Source organism: Danio rerio, chromosome 21, assembly GCF_052040795.2.
Source record: "Danio rerio strain M-AB ecotype USA chromosome 21, GRCz13ab, whole genome shotgun sequence".
Taxonomy (NCBI): Eukaryota; Metazoa; Chordata; class Actinopteri; order Cypriniformes; family Danionidae; genus Danio; species Danio rerio.
Window position 1 is genome coordinate 30,127,243 of NC_141041.1, and position 18,357 is coordinate 30,145,599.

Consider the following 18,357-nt stretch of genomic DNA (forward strand, 5'->3'; position numbering starts at 1 on the left):
TTTGAGGTCATTTAAATAAATAAATAAATCAATTTAATTAACTGAAAACTTAACAAAAAAGTAAAGTTTTCCTGATCCAATGTATAACACCCTGCTTGCAACCCCCTTATATGCTTTTTGACTAGGCGGGGGTCTTTTGTTCAATTATCTCCGAGCTCAGGGTTCTCTCCAGAGACAACTCATGCCAAATCTGCCATTAACGCCAAGCATATCTAAGTGTGAAACTGCATGTTTGAGACTGTGTTGACTGATGTAATAACATGTTGTTGTTGTTCTGATTTTGTTGTTTTCATATCCATATTCAAAACAGACAAATAAACAATGCTAAAAGCATAATTTTCACCATGGGGTGTTTAAGTATTAGGTGATGATATGTAAATTCAAGGTCTTTTCAGCTAGACAGACTTCTTTTTGAGTTTTTTATGAGAAAATTTCAAATCATATTTCATGACTACGACCTTGCTTTACCTTGAGTCTCCTTTTGGGGCTTTTCAAGTCTTTACTGTCAAACTCCAGCCAGTCCTGTATTGTCCTGCTGACAGTAGGGTTTGTGTAGTTCATCAGCTGGAAGCCTGTCACATTTGCACCTCCCTTCCTGAACTCAGTGAGATTAAGATCCAGAAATCCCTGAAGGAGATCAAACACATCACAATCTGCATTTATTCATACAGTATGTCTAATATCTATCAGTCTTGCTCTGATGCACAGACTAATGGGCAAGTTTAAGGACTCTAATGCAAAATGCAAATTATTGTATCGTAATATTGTACAGTGAGTTTGAATCTATTAAGATCATTGGGTGCATTTAGTTGCAAAGTAACAAGTAACTAATTACTGTAATTTTCTATTGAAAAGTAAGTTTTCTATTTCTACTTTTCTCCTGTTTATTTTTCCCCCAATTTCTGTTCAACGGAGAGAAGATTTTAAACACATTTCTACACATAATATTTTTAATAACTCATTTGTGATAACATTTATTTTATCTTGTCATGATGACAGTATATAATATTTGACTAGATATTTTTCAAAATACTTCTATACAGCTTTAAGTGACATTTAAAGGCTTAACTAGGTTAATTAGGTTAACTAGACAGGTTAGGGTAATTAGGCAATTTACTGTATAATGATGGTTTGTTCTGTAGATTATCAAAAAATAAAAATAAGAAGAAGAAGAAATTAAAGGGGCTAATAATTTGACCTTAAAATGTTTTTACAAAATAAAAAAACTGCTTTGATTCTAGCCAAAATAAAACAAATCCCAGAAGAAAAAATATTATCAGGCACTGTGCCATAATTCTGATTGCCACTGTATGTTATACAAATATATTTACCTCAACTTAGCTAAAGTTTAGATTTTTCAGATAAATACACCTTTGTATTGAACAGTGAATTGAGCTGTAATTTAATGTCAATAGATCGATGTATGCTTTCAATGTTTGAAATATGGTGTCATTATTACTTTGAAACATTTTGTTTTTTGATACATGTTTAACTTTTCTTAAGTGTTTTTTTTTAAACACTAAAGGTTGTCAAATTTAAAGAATTGTAATACTTTCATTTGTACTTTTAAGTATTACTGAATCAGGTAATTAAGTTACTAATTGAATAATTAAATTACTTTTCAGACAACATAGTTTGAATGTAATTTAAATACAACGTGAATGATGTAATTAATTCTAATATTTACTGAAGGCATAAGCAAGACGCAGCAAGTGATTAGAGTAAAAAGTTTACTAATACTCATAATTGTGCTTCCCCGATTAATTGTTTACATTAAGAACTGCAAACATTTGCATATTATAATTTTTGTAAAATGTTGTTTAAATTTTATAATGAAATATGTGTTAATCTATTTATTCTAAATATATTTAGAATAAATAATAAAAAAAACAATAATAAAAAATAATAAAAAACAAACCATTGGATGAATTGTTTATTTTTACAAAGTCAAAGGTTCATATACACTCATTTATTATTACTAAAATGCTGTGAACAAAAATAATTCCAAATAGATTTATTTTTCTTTAAATTAAAAAACAAAAAACAAAAAAACAAAAACACTTTAAGAAAAGACAATTTCCAAAAATTTAAAATTAAAGGAATGATTCACCCAAAAATGATAATCACCTTGTATTTTTTCTCCTTCATCTTGTTTAGTTTCTTTCTTCTGCTGAATATTTCTAAATATCTTCTTTTAAGTTTAAAAAAAGAAAGTAAATCAAATAGGTTTTCAGCAAGTGAAAGGTGAGTAAAAGATGACAGAATTGTAACTTTTGGGTGAACTACCCCTTTAAATTTAACAACGACATAAAAACAGAGCTACAGACCACAATATAAACCCATAATCAATATCAGAACAATTTTTAGGCATAATTATACCCTCTTAAATAGACTAAAAATAGAAAAATAAATACCCAAGAGCAATCATCTAGGAGCATTACAATTATCTGTGTGATATTGTGATACAATAGTCAGTGTAAGAGCTAATGATACAGTGACATGCTGGTTAAATATCACAGTATCTGTGTGATAACAGTTAATTGTGTTTGTGTGTATGTTTGCTCATTTGGGTGACCGGCCCATGCAGTGATAAACCCCAGGGGAGTCTATGATGCAAATTGTTGCATCCTTGCTGTATAACCCTTGAAAAATGGCTCATGGGTTGACATCTCTCGTCATCACTGCTGAACTGGATTATGCTCTTGACAAAAGGGAAGTTTGAAGAATTTTCTTCTCCCCATGAACAACCAAATTAAATATTTACTATTTCTCCTGTGAAGTCACATTGCTGTATTACAGTGTCTTCATTCAATCAGAAAATTGCTTTCAAAGCAATTACTCCAATAAAAAATTTAAAAAATAGTTGCTATGAAATATTAAGCCATCACTGAAAACTAAAAATAACTGTAAAATAAGAGATATTATATAAATAAATATAATATAATTATATAATATATAAATGAAATAATTGAATAAATTTAATAAATGAAACCATAATTTAATATTAATTAATTTAATAACTTAATCATTTAATAATTTATTTATTAATTTAATAACTTGTTAATGAGTGCTGTATTAGTACAGTAGGTTTTTTGAGCAATAATTATTCAGCTTTTTCTAAATGCACTCATATAATATTAAAACAGAAACTGAACTAAACTAAAACAGAAACAAGGAAACAAATAAAAGTAAATAAAACCTTATTTTTCAATTATTGAATAAATTTAATTAAATATTTTGCTTCAATTTAATCTTTCATGAGGCCTTTTGTGTGAAGTTTGCATGGTTCCCCAGTGTTTGGGCCAAAGTGAATGAATGACTGTGTGCGAATGTAAGATTGTATGGATGTTTCTCAGGGTTGGGATGTTGGGATCCGACACATAGAGCATATGCCAGATTAATTAGCAGTTCATTTTGCTGTAGCCACCCTTGAAAAATCAGAGACTAGGCCAAAGGAGAGTGAGTGAGTATTCTTTCATAAAATAAAATAATAATTAATTTTTTTAAATTAAATAAAAATTTTAATAAAACAAAACACAATTCAATAAAAATAAATAAAAATAATCAAAACAAAACAAATTAAATAAAAAAAAAATTAAAACAAAACAAAACAAAATGATGTTTAATATGAAATTAAATTAAATAAAAAAAAAACTCTAGACTCCTGACATAAGAGTCATATAAAAATATATAAAACTTTATATTAGTATAAACTTTAATAAATAATAACATAAAATAGAATAAAAATAAGACTCAAATTTTCAAAAGTGCATATATGATAATGATTGCTACACCCCTGCCACACATTCCCACTCTCATTCATGCAAAAAAGGCATCTAATGCCTTCCAGAAAGAGAACAAATGCAAATTCGGTCAGCACAGAGAGTAATTCTGCAATCTGTCAGCATTGTGTGCTGCATTCAAAATCATGAACTCTCCCAGTCACACAGAAAAAAAAGTAGAAAAAAGTAGCCATGCAACATAAACCACCACCATCAATTTGTTAAAGCGTTCCCTTGTGATGTGCGAGAGGTTAACCGACAACTCATCTTAAAAAGCCTCAAGGCTCATGGTTCATTCATGCAAACCAAAGATGACACAAGACACTTCACTTACCAGGTTTGCTAGTATGTAATGGTAGTTCTTCAAGTTTTTTTTCTGCGCTGCGATCTGAAAGACAAATGCACCATACATCAGGGCAAAAAACCACAATCTTCTCTCTCTGTGTCAGCTAATGGCAGCCCTCTTTCATTCAACACCAATTAAAGCATAATTTTTAGCCTGGCTCTCTAAATAGCGATGAATAGGTCCCATCATTCAGGCCTTAATTGCACACCATTGCAGAGCTCACTGAGTGTCTGCAATATCTGTGATCAGAAGGGGCAGTCGAGATGGAGGAAGAAAGAAAGATTTGGCATCTGCCGCCATAGGAAGTCCAATTATAAGACTTAATGACTACATGTACATGAGGAGCGTAGGAACACCTGTGAGCGGCAGCAGGAAACACATCGCTGCTGGGGTTAATTTTATCGAATGCAGATTTCTGATCATCGGCTTTGGCAGCGCTTTCTCTCAGATCTTGTCATGTCTGGATGGGGTTTGTAGTGAGGAGAGTAATTGGCTTGGTTTGCCTGAAGGAGGAATCCGTTGTCTTTCTGGTAGAGGCATGTCATAACTTTAAAAAAGTGTACAGAAGAATCATGTTCTGTCTAAGAAGATGATGTTCCATGAAGGCACTGGCTTAAAGTGAAGGTGTTTTTTATTCGAAGTTCCAAAAACTTTTTCAAAGTCTTAACTTTTATTGGGCAAAGAGCCATATACAGTAAGGTTACTTCAATTACATTGACTGTAACATAATTTTTAATCAAATTTCCACCCACCCAGTAACACTTCAGGGTTTTCCCCTGCACCAAGATAACAAACTCACAAGACTCAGCAAAATGTGTGTAAGAGGTGATTATAAAGTCTAGGTAACCAGTCCTTGATACTTTAGTAGCTACATATCCATCTAAAGATGTGAATTAAATTTATGCGCACAACTGGACTATACCATAAAAGAATGCAAATAAAGCAGCGTTTCCATTCAATGAGTATAAAAGAACAAAATCGTCACTTTCTGATTAACTGGCACCAAATATCAACAGTAAAAATGTAATTTATTGAGGTAGGAGAAACTGCGTGAATCATTTCTTTATTTAATAAATTACTTGCGGCTCAGAAGGCAATGCTGACACGCAATTAACATGTTGGTGTTTGAGACGCAGATCACAGGTGCTCTTGACAGTTCTGGAATATATATTATATATTATGCCGTTATGTTCTGATGAAACCCCTCAGATAGCTTTACACCATTTTTGATGAAAACATTTCAATTACAATTACTTATAGCAATTTGCCATATGTTATTTGTCATATGTGCTAGATCATTTTTGTGTCCAGTATGATCCTCGAGCAACATGGCCATACTTAAATGAAAGCAGGACTTTACTTACCGCACCCATAGGTATTGCAAAGCAAAGGCAAACTTTTTTTGTATAATTTAAACTACTTTAAATATTTAATGCATTTAAGTTATAACTTTATAGCTACATTACAACTTATAGCAACATTTAACACATTTTCTAGTCAAGTCATTTCACTGAATTTCACAGTATTCTCCCCAAAATCAAAGCAGAAAATGGTACATTTCAGGCTGGGCCATCAACCTGATTATAAATGACCACAATGCATGGTCAATATATACATAAAAAAAAAAAAAAAAAACAAGCATGAAGCATTCACATGGGCAGCACGGTGGCTCAGTGGATAGCACTGTTGCCTCACAGCAAGAAGGTTGCTGGTTCAAGTCCCTTTTGGCATTTCTGTGTAGAGTTTGCATGTCTCTCATTGTTCATGTGGGTTTCCTCTGGCTGCTCCGGTTCCCCCCCCAGTCCAAAGATATGTGCTTTAGAGGAATTGGATAAACTAAATTGGCCGTAGTGTATGTGTGTGTGAAAGTGAGAGTGTAAGGGTGTTTCCCAGTACTGGGTTGAAGCTAGAAGAGCATTTGTTGTGTCAAATATTTGCTCGAATAATTGACGGTTCATTCTGCTGTGGCGACCCCTAATAAATAAGGGCTTAAACCGAAGGAAAATTAATGAATAAATTAATTTACCAGGTTTAAGATGGAGTTGAGTCTCTCCAGCTCACAGTCCAGAATGATCTTGAACTCCTTCTTATTATCCAGATCTTGGATGGCTTTCAGGAATGCCGCTTCTGTCAGTGTGTCAAAGTTTATGGACGTCACCTGCCAGGTCTTCTCAGCTGCAGTGTCTAAGATCTTCTGCAACACTGTCAGACCTTCAAAAAATAAAAATAAAAATGAGCATCATGATTGAATATTCATAACAGGCAGCTGCTTGCATGGGTACACTTTTGTTTCAGCACAATATGTCGAAGCATCTGTACATATCAGTGTTTTAAACCATCTTTGAATACTGTAACTCTAAAGGAGGTAAAGTCCTGGTTTGAAGAAGGGAGAAGCTCTGTCTCCACATTCAGCAGGGGTCCCTGCTGTTCTGCTCCAGCTCTAATCAACATCTGCTTTCATATCATTTACAATCTCCCGCTTAGATTTATGGACAGCTCAACACTTCAAATGTTCATCTTTTCTTCGGCTTGAAGAGAATTCTGGATGTTTTTTTTTTTTAAAGAGGACAAGCAGATATGAGTTTGATGTTGTTTAGTATGATGATGGTTTTGAAAAACTTTGAATGATCATAGCTAAATGAAGCATTTTGATATGCAACATTTATTTTTACCCTAAACATTGCTTGGTGACAGGGGTATTCTTAATGCATTACGATGCATGCATAATCACTTATAAACAAACGCATAATATTTTGCATAATCTGATAAATGATCATAACAACAGTTGAATATATGCATGCATTATGCATTAATGCTCATATAACTTTTTATTTTAAAATGCTTTTCTTCCTCACTAATGTTTAGGAAAAAAAAAAGCAATAAATTGCACATAAATAAAAGTAACAATTACATGCATATACTATATATATATAAAAAACTTCTAAATACAATCGACGGTTTATGCTTTATGTTTTTCAGCTTCCTTTTTGTTTCTAATATAAATACCATGCTGCCATTTAAATAGGTATAGATTTAGTAAAACTAGATTCAGTTGTATGTTTTCTATTAATTCAAATAGTATGAATTGAAAATGTAGCTGAAAATGCTATTTTGTAATTTTGCACACAATGTTATTATACTTTTTATAGGAAATTATTTATTACCACTTTACGGTATCTTAGAGCTATTAGAAAGCAATAAGTACTAAGAAACAGCCAATATGAATGCTGATCAATTTGAGAATGCTAAAGTGTTGCCATATTATGTACTATAAAAAATAGTCAAAAATAGTCAAATGATTGACAGCTGAGAAACTAAATCTGTTAAATGACAGTAACATATAGTTTTCTAAATAGAGTGCAAAATATATAAAATTTTTACAGATAAATACTTTTAATGTTTTACAGAAAAACATTTTTACTCATTTAAATTAAGTTAATGTACTGTAATTTTTTTCTAAAATTATATATAAAAATATTATATATTTAGAAGTAATAGCACCAACCAAGTGACTATTTTTTAAGTTTAATATATTTAAAAGAATGTATTTATTTTATGCTCAAACACATTCAAAGGCCTACAGTTTTACAAATATACAGTTGGAGTCAGAACTATTAGCCCCCCTGTTTATTTTTTCCCCGATTACTGTTTAACGGAGAGAAGATTTCTTCAACACTTTTCTAAACATAATAGTTTTAATAACTCATTTCTAATAATTGAATTATTTTATCTTTGTCAAGATGATAGTAAATAATATTTGACTAGATATTTTTCAAGACATTTCTATACAGCTTTAAGTGACATTTAGAGGCTTAACTAGGTTAATTAGGTTAACTAGGCAGGTTAGGGTAATTAGACAAGTTATTGTATAACGAAGGTTTGTTTTGTAGACTATCGGAAAAAAATTAAGCTTAAAGGGGCTAATAATTTTGTCCCTAAATTGGGAATAAAAAATGTATAAATGCTTTTATTCTAGCCAAAATAAAGAAAAAAATATTATCAGACATACTGTAAAAGTTTCCTTGCTCCATTAAACATCCTTTGGGAAATATTTAAAAAAGAAAGAAAATTCAAAGGGGGGGCTAATAATTCTGACTTCAAGTGTGTGTGTGTATATATATATATTCTTTTATTTATATAATTTTTTCTTAGATTATAATGATCAAATTGCAATGTAATCCACTAACAATTCTACAAAGCAATATTTTTAGTCTTCATTCTTTTATATGCTTTGTTTTTGTTTTGTTTTTTTTGCAGTAAAAGAGTGTAAGATGTAGTATACAGCTAAGATATTAAGAAAACAACATGTGAAACTCAGGAAACCTGAATATTTGAGACTAATGGGACATATCAGGGGTGTCAACTGCATTATGGCTGCTCTCAAAGGGCCTACAGTCTGTAAGGTGTTACTTGTCCTACATGTAAATAACAAATTGTTAAATAATTACAATACAATACAACACAATACTTATTTATAAAGTTTATTTTAAGTTTATTTATAAAAACAACCAAAGTTGACTTGACTGCTTTACATGGGAGTACTATAGACAGGGAAGAAAGCAGAATATAAAAGAAACATTTAACAAACAAAATCAATAAAGCAGTGATCAAAAAGTATTAAAAGCCAGAGTGAAAAGATAGGTCTTTTAAATGGACTTAAACATAGAAATGGAGGGGGGGAAGTCTACTGTGAATTGGTAGACTGTTCCAGAGTTTAGTACCAGCAACTGTAAATGCTCGATCACCTTGTTTTTTTAAGCCATGTTGTAGGTACAGTGAGTAAATTGAGATCAAAAGATCTTAATGAACAAGAGGGGGTATACAAACAGAGCAAGTCAGTAAGATACTGAGGAACAAGATTAATGACAGTTTTGTAAACAAATAATACAAATGTAAAATTTATTCTGTATTTAATTGTCCCTTTACTTCCTTACACCATATTGAAGTAACAAATAAATACATGTATTTGCATAAATGTAAAATATAACTTAGTTCTCTATAATATTTTAACATGAAACCTTTTATCAAGTTAAAAGAAAAACACATTACTCCATCTAAGTAAATAACATAGACAATCATCAGACACAAGTCATTGCCTTTCTCCAAAACAGTGTCACATCTGAGAGATGCAGAACTATGAAACAACAAATCATTTTGAGCTGCTAATGAGTGACAGATAGACATTTGCAAATGTCAGACAATACAATCTTGCACGAAAGAAGTGATTGAAGCAAATTCTGTGTTCACAGCAAATGCGGTAACCTACTTGCACAAATGACTGAATCATATGCTCTCACAGGCCACAAAAAATCATATGGCCTAAAGTTTGAAGTGTGGGATACACAGTATGATCCGTTATAACTTTGATGGCTAAAATTATAGCAGTATTTTACTGCTGTTACATTATAACGTCACTTATAAGGCATTTTACAGTATATCTCTTATAGACATTACGAACAGCCTGATCCATTACAAATACAGGCTTCACAGAAAGTGCTACTCACTTCTGTAGTTTGCTTCTCTACATTGCATACTCTTATCCTCAAATGTTTTTCCTCTGGTGCTTAACAACGTTTCAAAGAAAGCAGAAACTCATATTGTGCAACAGTTTTTTGTAATCCAAGATATCAAAAGCCACTCCAGCATTTGTATGAACTGCTTTTCTAGGAGGAAATGACACAATGTGATATTAATGGACATTCCTCTTCCGAGTGCTAGCGTTTGAATGGCGTGCTGTGAATTTCATTAGAATGGAATGACCAGTTTTATTGGCTGTCTCTCATCATGCAGAGGTGTGATGTCTGAATAAACAGGCACCGTTTCAGATCATTTGACTTCTTCTTCCAAGCCGTTCATCAAGGTAATTTTAAACCTGCATGCAGTTTAGCTTCTTGCATATGGAGAGAAACTAATAAAAGAACCAACGACTGATTGTTCTTCAAACAGGAAGTTTCTGCTGGCACTGACAGCTTGTTTCCTGTGCAGCAGACGCACTGATATAATTAGTTTAATGAAAGATGATCGTTCCTCAGAAGCATTTGCATTTCTTACGGTGAGTGTTTTCCGAGTCTCTTCTGCTCTATTGACTGAACAGAATTAAGCAAATTCCCCCATTTATTAGACTGTTACCTGGGTCAATACGAGTTTCCAGGATAAAGGAAATTAAAAATTATTTCATTTGCATGTGCCAAAGCTTTCAGAAAAGTTCTTGTTGGTTTTGTTTTGTTAAAATTTCATGCCACTTTTAAACTTTAGTTTAACGTACTTGATTAATGATTACTTGAAAACATAATAAAAAAAACTATAGAGAAATACAAATGGCTTGATTTAGCAGACAGAAGTTTTTTTAATAAATGATAATATAGAAAACTGCTTCGATGCTTTCCCCAATCCCTCTTTGAAATAAACTAATTAAAATAATTTGAAATTACTTTTTTGGTCTGTTTCAGGGCTCTAAGGGCTTTTAGGTCTCTATTTTAATGATCTAGGTGCAAGTCTAAAGTGCATGGCGCAAAAGCATTAAGTGTGTGTCCGAATCCACTTTTGCTATTTTAAGGACGAAAAAAATATGTTTGGCGCCCTGACACATGGTCTAACAGGGTTGAGCTTATTCTCTTAATGAGTTATAGGTGTGTTTTGAGCATAACGTGCCATAAACCATTCATCTCAGTCTCATCTCCCATTTTCTTTAAAAGTCAGTTGCATCACACCATGGCACATTTGCTATTTACGTGGAGGACTTTGTAAGCTTCACTAGCGAGAAAACATTAGCAAGAAAGCCATTCGACCTCTTTACTTTACTCCTTTACTTTACTGGATAAGGAAACGGTGCTGTACACACTCCATCCATTAACCTACATATTTAATTTAATTTGTTAAGCGCAAAGATTTCTTTCAACAATATTTCTAAATTCAGTTTTAATTTCCAGCAAACGAATAACGGAATAATAATAATGAAGTGTGGTCAAAACCAAATACACATAATATTTTTATGCCCCAGATGGTGATGCATCCATCTACAAAACCCGACAGGTGGACAAATCTAAACTTGTTTTTTTTAAAACATAAATATGCATATAATACATAATACTGCTAATAATAATAACATTATACAAATGCAAATTGTCATGAATACACTGGAAAAAGCCCCCACAAAGAAAGCATGGAGGTAGTGTTTTTTATATTTATGTAGAAAGTAATAATTTTTGTAACATTTAAATCTTTAATTTTTTTTCATATGGAAAGATATTTCTGTTTTGCTGTACAGGCTGTGTGTATTAAGCAATGTGTAAGCGTTTGAACCCCCATAGGTGCATAACTAACACGCTCTGTGCTGGACTTTAGACCTGCTTTTATTTGGTCAATGGCGCTTTCTATTTTAGTTCTTCAAAATACGCACCAACAATGCGCCTTAACACACCTCTATTTTAGACCAGCATACTCATGAGTCCACAAAGTGGTGTAAATGGATTTGCTATTGAAACAACATGGCGCAAAACGTGAAAATTAAGGTTGCGCTGCAAATCCTGCAAAACAAGTCTTATTGTGCCAGGTGTATATAGGGCCCTAAGAAATTCATAGACACAAAAATGTGGACACAAAACTTATCAATAAAACTTTTGAAAAATGTGAACTTCTGAGTTTAATTTTAAAATCATTAGTGTACAGATTAAAAATAGATTTTTATTAAAACCAATCATAAAGATACAAAACAAAATCTAAAATTGTTTTATCTACGTTTTGTGACAGAACTTCACCATGACTAAACATGCACACGTAAGTGCATGTGGTAGCATTTTTATTAGTTGAGAACTTATGAAGTGCTTGTAAAATCTGTAAAAGGGTCAAAACAGCCTCAAAATGTCTAGCCTGATCTCACAAGGACACACAACTATTTTACATTTTGTCAGTTTAGTGGTTAATTCAGTTGTATAAAATTGTCCTACGAGTACAAAAAAAGTTCCACAAGTTCAGTCATATGAAATTGTATGATCTTAAAAAGGAGGCGTCCCTTTCCCTAAACCCAACCGGAGTCAATGGGGATAAGAAAATCATACTACACTGTACGATTGAGATTGTTCAAATCCATACGAATTAACCACTAAATCCAAAAGTTACAAATTTCCGTGAGATCATGTTGGAAATTCCACTGATAGACCACACATAAATGAGAACTTCTGTTTTGAATTTTAATGAGTAACATTGTGACTAAAGACATGTCTGCTTGAGCATTCTGTACATTTTTATGGTCACATCTTGTGGACATCAAATTTTGTTTTTGTTATGTTTATCTATTTGGTCTATGTTGCATTCATACTAAAATTGAACCACTTCAAAATGTGTTTAGAAATAAAAATTAAAACTAGACCCATGTTTTCAGTGGTTTCAGTTTATTTACAGTGTATTTATTTATTATTGCCAGCTAGTAAAAAAAAATGATTACAAAAACATCCTAGTATGCCACTACTATGCTAAATCTAAGTATTTTAGTATTTCGTTTAAAAGACACATCACTAAAACAAACGCTGATGCTACACTGTGTTTAAAAGAGATGTAGTTGCCTATGCAGCATTTCAAACAGGACTTCAAAAGACAATCTCATTCAGACATGTTCCCTGTCAGACTACACCTAAAGGAACAGGATCAAAGTCTCTGCATTTCTAAAAAACAAATTACGGTGCGTTAATACAGCAATCAGCGTTGACTTGTGCCCGATTATGATAAGCTTACTGGTCAATATGAAGGACAAATTCTGCAGGCAGCAGAATTTCAACTTCAAAGACAGCAAATCTCCTATTCAGCCAAAGGCAACTGCCTTCAAAGCAAAAGCCGGATCAATACTGGCACCTATATTCACACACACATCAGTATTTATGAGCAGCACAAATGAGCAACCTCCTAAACAAGCCTGACTATATGCACACAGAGAAAAATTAAGCTGAGCAAAGTTCAGCAAGTAAAATGTTTCAACACAAACTAGCTCGCACATTTAAATGGGTCAGAAATGTGACATAAAATTTAAAGAAATTAATTTGAGACAACATTAATAAGCCAATTTATGTATTTTAATGAATTTGCATTTGTTTTGCATGCTTGGTTGCACTTTCAGTCATGGATTTGGCTTATAATTGGTGCTGCCATCACAATTGCTCGTACATTACAGCCCAGACGTTTCGGAAACTTGGTGTTAGAAAAAACATAATTCGCTTTGCTCTGCTGTCAAAATAAGTCTAAATTCTTTTGTTAACACTACGTCTTTTGAGAAGCTCAGGCATTATTTTATTTATTTATTTTATTTAAATTTTTTTTCAAATGAGGCAAAAAAAGATTTTACTTTTGGAAGAGAGTCAACTATATCTGGAGATGAGCAGAGAGAAGCATTATAAATATAGACTCTGATTTTGGTCCACTGCATCCAATTAGCATAATAAGATAACAATGCATATCATTAACTAAAATCAAGATGACAATCTGGACTATAACAAACATGCAAATAGACCCTTTAGGTTGTTGTCCACATTAAAACTGCTCTTTATGGGATATTCATTGAAAATGTTTTCATTACAATGCAATTGTGTATAATACTACATGAATTAAATTCTACCTACAGGCCTCTTGTCCATCTGTACTGGAACTTCACATTTTATGTGAAGAAATCATCAGGCTACAACTTAAATCAGTAACTTTTAAATCAGGGGCCCCCAAACCTTTTCTTATGAAGAGCCAAACACCAAACTTGATTGAGGGCTGTGGACTGAAGGTAAATAATGCAAACTGTATACATTAAAGTTGCCATGAGTAATTTCTAGGGATGCTCCGATCTGAATTTTTGAAGCCGATACCGAGTACAAATTCCTTGTCATCGTGATCGACCGATACCAGGTACCGATTCAGATGCTTCATGCTAATGCATAAAGCACATTTTCCCTCGAAGTATGATACTTAAGTGGAGATCTCGCCATACCTAAGAGAATAAATAAAGAATGTTGTATATATTCCATTTAACATGCCTTTTATAACCATTTAGTGTGGACATGGCATGGTCAGAAGCAGCTTTACAGAACAGAATAGATAAAACAGATGAAAAAAAATGGTTAAAAAAAATTATTGACAATGCAATTTAGAAACATTGCAAATGATGGAATAATAATTTTACATGTCTAACCTGTCTGTTTGGAGGAGTTTAAAGGCGCACCTATAAATATATGACTTTTTTACTAAAAGAAATAGGCTTATAAACTGTTTATTGCAATATTTATATTACAAAAAGTTAAATCAATTCATTTTACCCAACAACTGTAATGCTTAGAACATTGATGAGCCTCTCGAGATCTGTTCTCTCTCCTCGATATGATTTGCGGGCCTTATAGAGCAACTTTGACTTTGCAAGAGACTCATAGAGATACTAGTCACGGCAGCTCAAAACACTGGATATACAATGTTATGATGATTTACTCTCTCAACAAATACGTAAAAAAAATTGTTGTTGTAATGGTTGTATGAAGACCTATGTGCCATTTTCCAGTGAGAAATACATTTGTTTAGCTTTACAGTTGTTATAAAAGTTTTAAAACACAAACTGTATGTTTTATCAATGTGCCTATTATTGTCATAAGACATATTTAAATAAGTTTAATTGTGCACGTACAGCTCGCTTACCCGAGTATAAAGTCTGTAAGTCCCATCATAGATAGAGAACAACATTCAATACCTTTTTTTTGTCACAAAGTACAACGAAAACCAGCTTATACATTCACAAATGCTATATATTTTAAGATTAGTTTAAATGTTGCAATAAATGTGTTTAAATGACAAAAAAAGAGAGAAAAAAACGATAATGTAAAACGGTCATGTTAAAATCTCAGTAAATATATATATTTTTCACAAATTTTTTCACACATTTGCATTACTAAAAGCAGGAAAGAGACAGGCTATGTAAAGCATTATCTGCCACGATGCCGACGATCTCTATAAGTTTGATTCAATTTTCAAGTTAAAGTGAAGACTACACACAATATGAATGCCCAATTAGAAAAATATTAACTATTCTATGTTGTGTTGTGTTATGTTATGTTATGTTATTTTATGATTACTATTTATGAAAATACCAAATGCAAGCTGTAAATTTAAAGTGGGCTGTATTCCAGTTCAGACAGTGCAGCTCGATGACATATAAAGTCTCTGACATCGCCTGTAGTCTCATTTAGCAACTTGATAGCAAGTGTCTTTTAAAAGAAGCATAACCAATTTTAAAAAGCAAAAGTGGTATGTAACTGGTGTGTTTTATGTTGTAGAATAAAACGTTAAAGTATCTTGAGTTTGTTGTACCCACGAACCTTATTTATGTGATTTAACTAAAATCCTATTTAAAAAAAAAAACAAAAAAAAAACATTTACTTTAGGACGAGGGACCTGGAACTGCTAAAATGCCAACTTGCTTCCGGGTTCTTGGATACAAATTGACGTCATAGTTCCTCTACTCCATAATAATTTTTAAAAATCCCCCACTATGGAAATCATTAGCCCCTTTCACACATACAGATCTTTCAGGAATAGGGATCATGTGTAAACAGGCCCCTTTTGAAAATACTAGTAAATTCATTCAGGCAATTTTCCAGAATAAGAAGTTGTAACATTACCAGTAATTTGCCAGAATGCTGCGCTGTATGAACGCAGAAAGAAAATTGCCGCGTTTACGCTTAGCACAAGCTGACGTAAGACAGCCAATCAGAACATTCAGACACATTCACATCCGTGCTGTTTATGAAAATTAAAGCCTTTTAATAGTTTTCCAGACACATTTACCTGCTAGATGTTGGTCAGATAACGTTTCTATGTTCCTTCTTAATGGCAACCTTCAGTTGCTTGCAGCGCTTTTTTGAATTTACCAGTATCACTGTGTGAAAGGGGTCCCAGCAACCAGCATTCTTCAAAATATCTTATATCTTCAACAGAATAAAAACTCAAAAGTTTAGAATGACACGAAGAAGAGTAAATAATGGGTTATTTTAATGACATGTTTGCCCTGTTTATTAACTGTGCAGCAAGATATATGAGCAGCTTGCATCTGCTTTCATCCAACATCATTTTAGGTTGTTATGTTATGTTCGTGTGTATGTCTTTGTGTGTTTTTTTTTCAATTATCTATCCAGGCAGACAACGGTACCACTTTCTAAGTATAAATTTGTCATTGGTATTGTAAAAAAAATTATATAAAAATACAACATCGCCCAACCCTAATCAGCAGCTGTCAGTCATCTTTCATTTCACACCTTTCAATTAAACAACAGATTAAGAAGAGATTTACTAATTATAGAGGGAGTGTTTGGATTATTATGCAACAGCAGCCAGAATTAGGTTTGTCGCTGAAAGAACGGTGAGACAGCCAGTGCATTCATTAAAAGACTGTGTCAGATTGCCTTTCGAAACGCCTCTACAGCCTTGGCCACACCAACGCTCAACCCTCTCCTGACGCCTGCATCTCAGCAGCTGTGAAATTGTCTCGTGCCACAGAGCAAACCTGCTTTATCTCCCACCAAGCAGCTCCAAGTTGCCGATAAGACGAAGGGAGAGACGGACGGCGCGTTCTGTCCATCTCCTGTTAGTTTTGCTTAACGTGACTGCGGTTTTACTGATAAGAGAGGAATAGGAAAAGAAGTGCAGGGATTGTCTTGGAAAAGCAGAATTGGCTTGGTATCACCTGCTCTCGCCGCGCTTCTTCAAATATCTCACGCGCAGGAACAAATTGAATTTCCGCCGGTCTCCTTTGGAGTCCCACACCGTGTGTTTTCCTCGCCTCCTTCAACAAAGCCGGCTGTGTGTTTACAGGCCCTAACTCTATTATCTGGCTCTTTGAGGAGATGCGCACATGCGGCCGGCTCATCATGCCTCAGCTCAGTAAACATCTGTGTGAGTTGGCAAGGACAGATCCGGGGGGTTGTGATCACTAAACTGCTGCGAGCTCCACAGATGATGCTCGGCCCATCTGCAGCGGCTTGGAGATGTCATCTCTGAGCACCTGACAAACGATCCAGTAAACGTGAGAATGAGAATGAGTCTAGGTTAGCGTAGCAATTGTTACGCATGGTAGCTGAAAAAACAACACTTAAACACCTTCATTGCAGGTTGGTAATATCCATTAGGGATTTCAGACTATTTTTTTAAAGATTACAACCTAGCTTATTATGAAAATAAAACACAGTAAAAAGCATTGTAATAGAAACAGGACTCAAGAATTGATTTTTAATTCCTAACCCTAGTGATTTTAAAAATTTTTAGGTGAGCATAGATTATGCCAAATGTACCAATAAACAAATGTAAAATTAGAATGCACAATATTGTTGAACAGGCGTATGACTAGGGCTGCACAATATATCGTTTTAGTATCAATATCTACTGGTAGGCTTATAAAGCTGCTATCATCCATCCACATGGTTAATCAGCTATACTAATAGAGAAGACTCCAGATCCAGATCTGTTTTTACATTACTGTGATGGTTGGTTTTAAGGCTGGGTAGGGGTAGAGGTTAATAAAATACAATTAATGGAAAATTTTATAAATAATATAAATAATTCCCTAGTTCGCTTAACTTTCGGCCGCAGCCGTATGTTATCTATAGCTGATTAACCATGTGGATGGGCCTGAGCCTACCAAAAGGTGCAGAGGACTGATAACCACTGATAACACCTATTCAATTGAGTGATAACATTCGAATCGGCTTTATACCATTGCGCTACAGTATTTACCTATGCTGGCAATTAGTCTGTAATCTTTTCTGCTGATGCATTCCTTTACAAATTCTTCCCATGCATTTCAAAATCAAAACAAAAGCAAGTGCAGGTTGCCAGACTGACTACCAACAGGAGAAAATCTGACTATCGAGCCTAAAGGCTGATTTAAATATGAAATAAATTGTGTTCTATATTAAAATCAATGACACATGATAGAAGGAATATTCCACATATTAAAAGGGGATTTTGTCCTAACCAACATCTGAAATTTATATTTTAGAAACGGTTTCTATTTTTTTAAGCTGAACAACAGTATAAAATGACAATAATCACCTCAGGTACACTCCATGTACTTTATTCAGTGTTAAATACTAATAATGTGAGTTTGAATGCCATTTTACATGACATGTATAGCCATACTCCTGAAAGCAGCAGCAGATAGTTCACCTCAGATCTTGAAAATAAAATAAACCTTTAGAAATTGAACTTTAGAACAGA

The 18,357-nt window shown here is 33.3% G+C and overlaps 1 protein-coding gene across 4 annotated transcripts in view; it reads right to left on the reverse strand.

The window, feature by feature from the left end:
- gria1b (glutamate receptor, ionotropic, AMPA 1b) overlaps nt 1-18,357 on the reverse strand; it is a 103,923-nt gene that overhangs the window by 59,107 nt on the left and 26,459 nt on the right. For all 4 annotated transcript variants that reach the window (XR_015519535.1, XM_087299440.1, NM_205730.3 and 1 more), the window contains 3 exon segments: nt 6,155-6,339; nt 4,117-4,170; nt 469-627 (listed from right to left, as the gene is read on the reverse strand). Coding sequence is in view for 3 of the 4 variants with exons in the window: in XM_087299440.1 (XP_087155566.1) it covers nt 469-627; nt 4,117-4,170; nt 6,155-6,339 (398 nt within the window). In the remaining variant the exon portion in view is untranslated.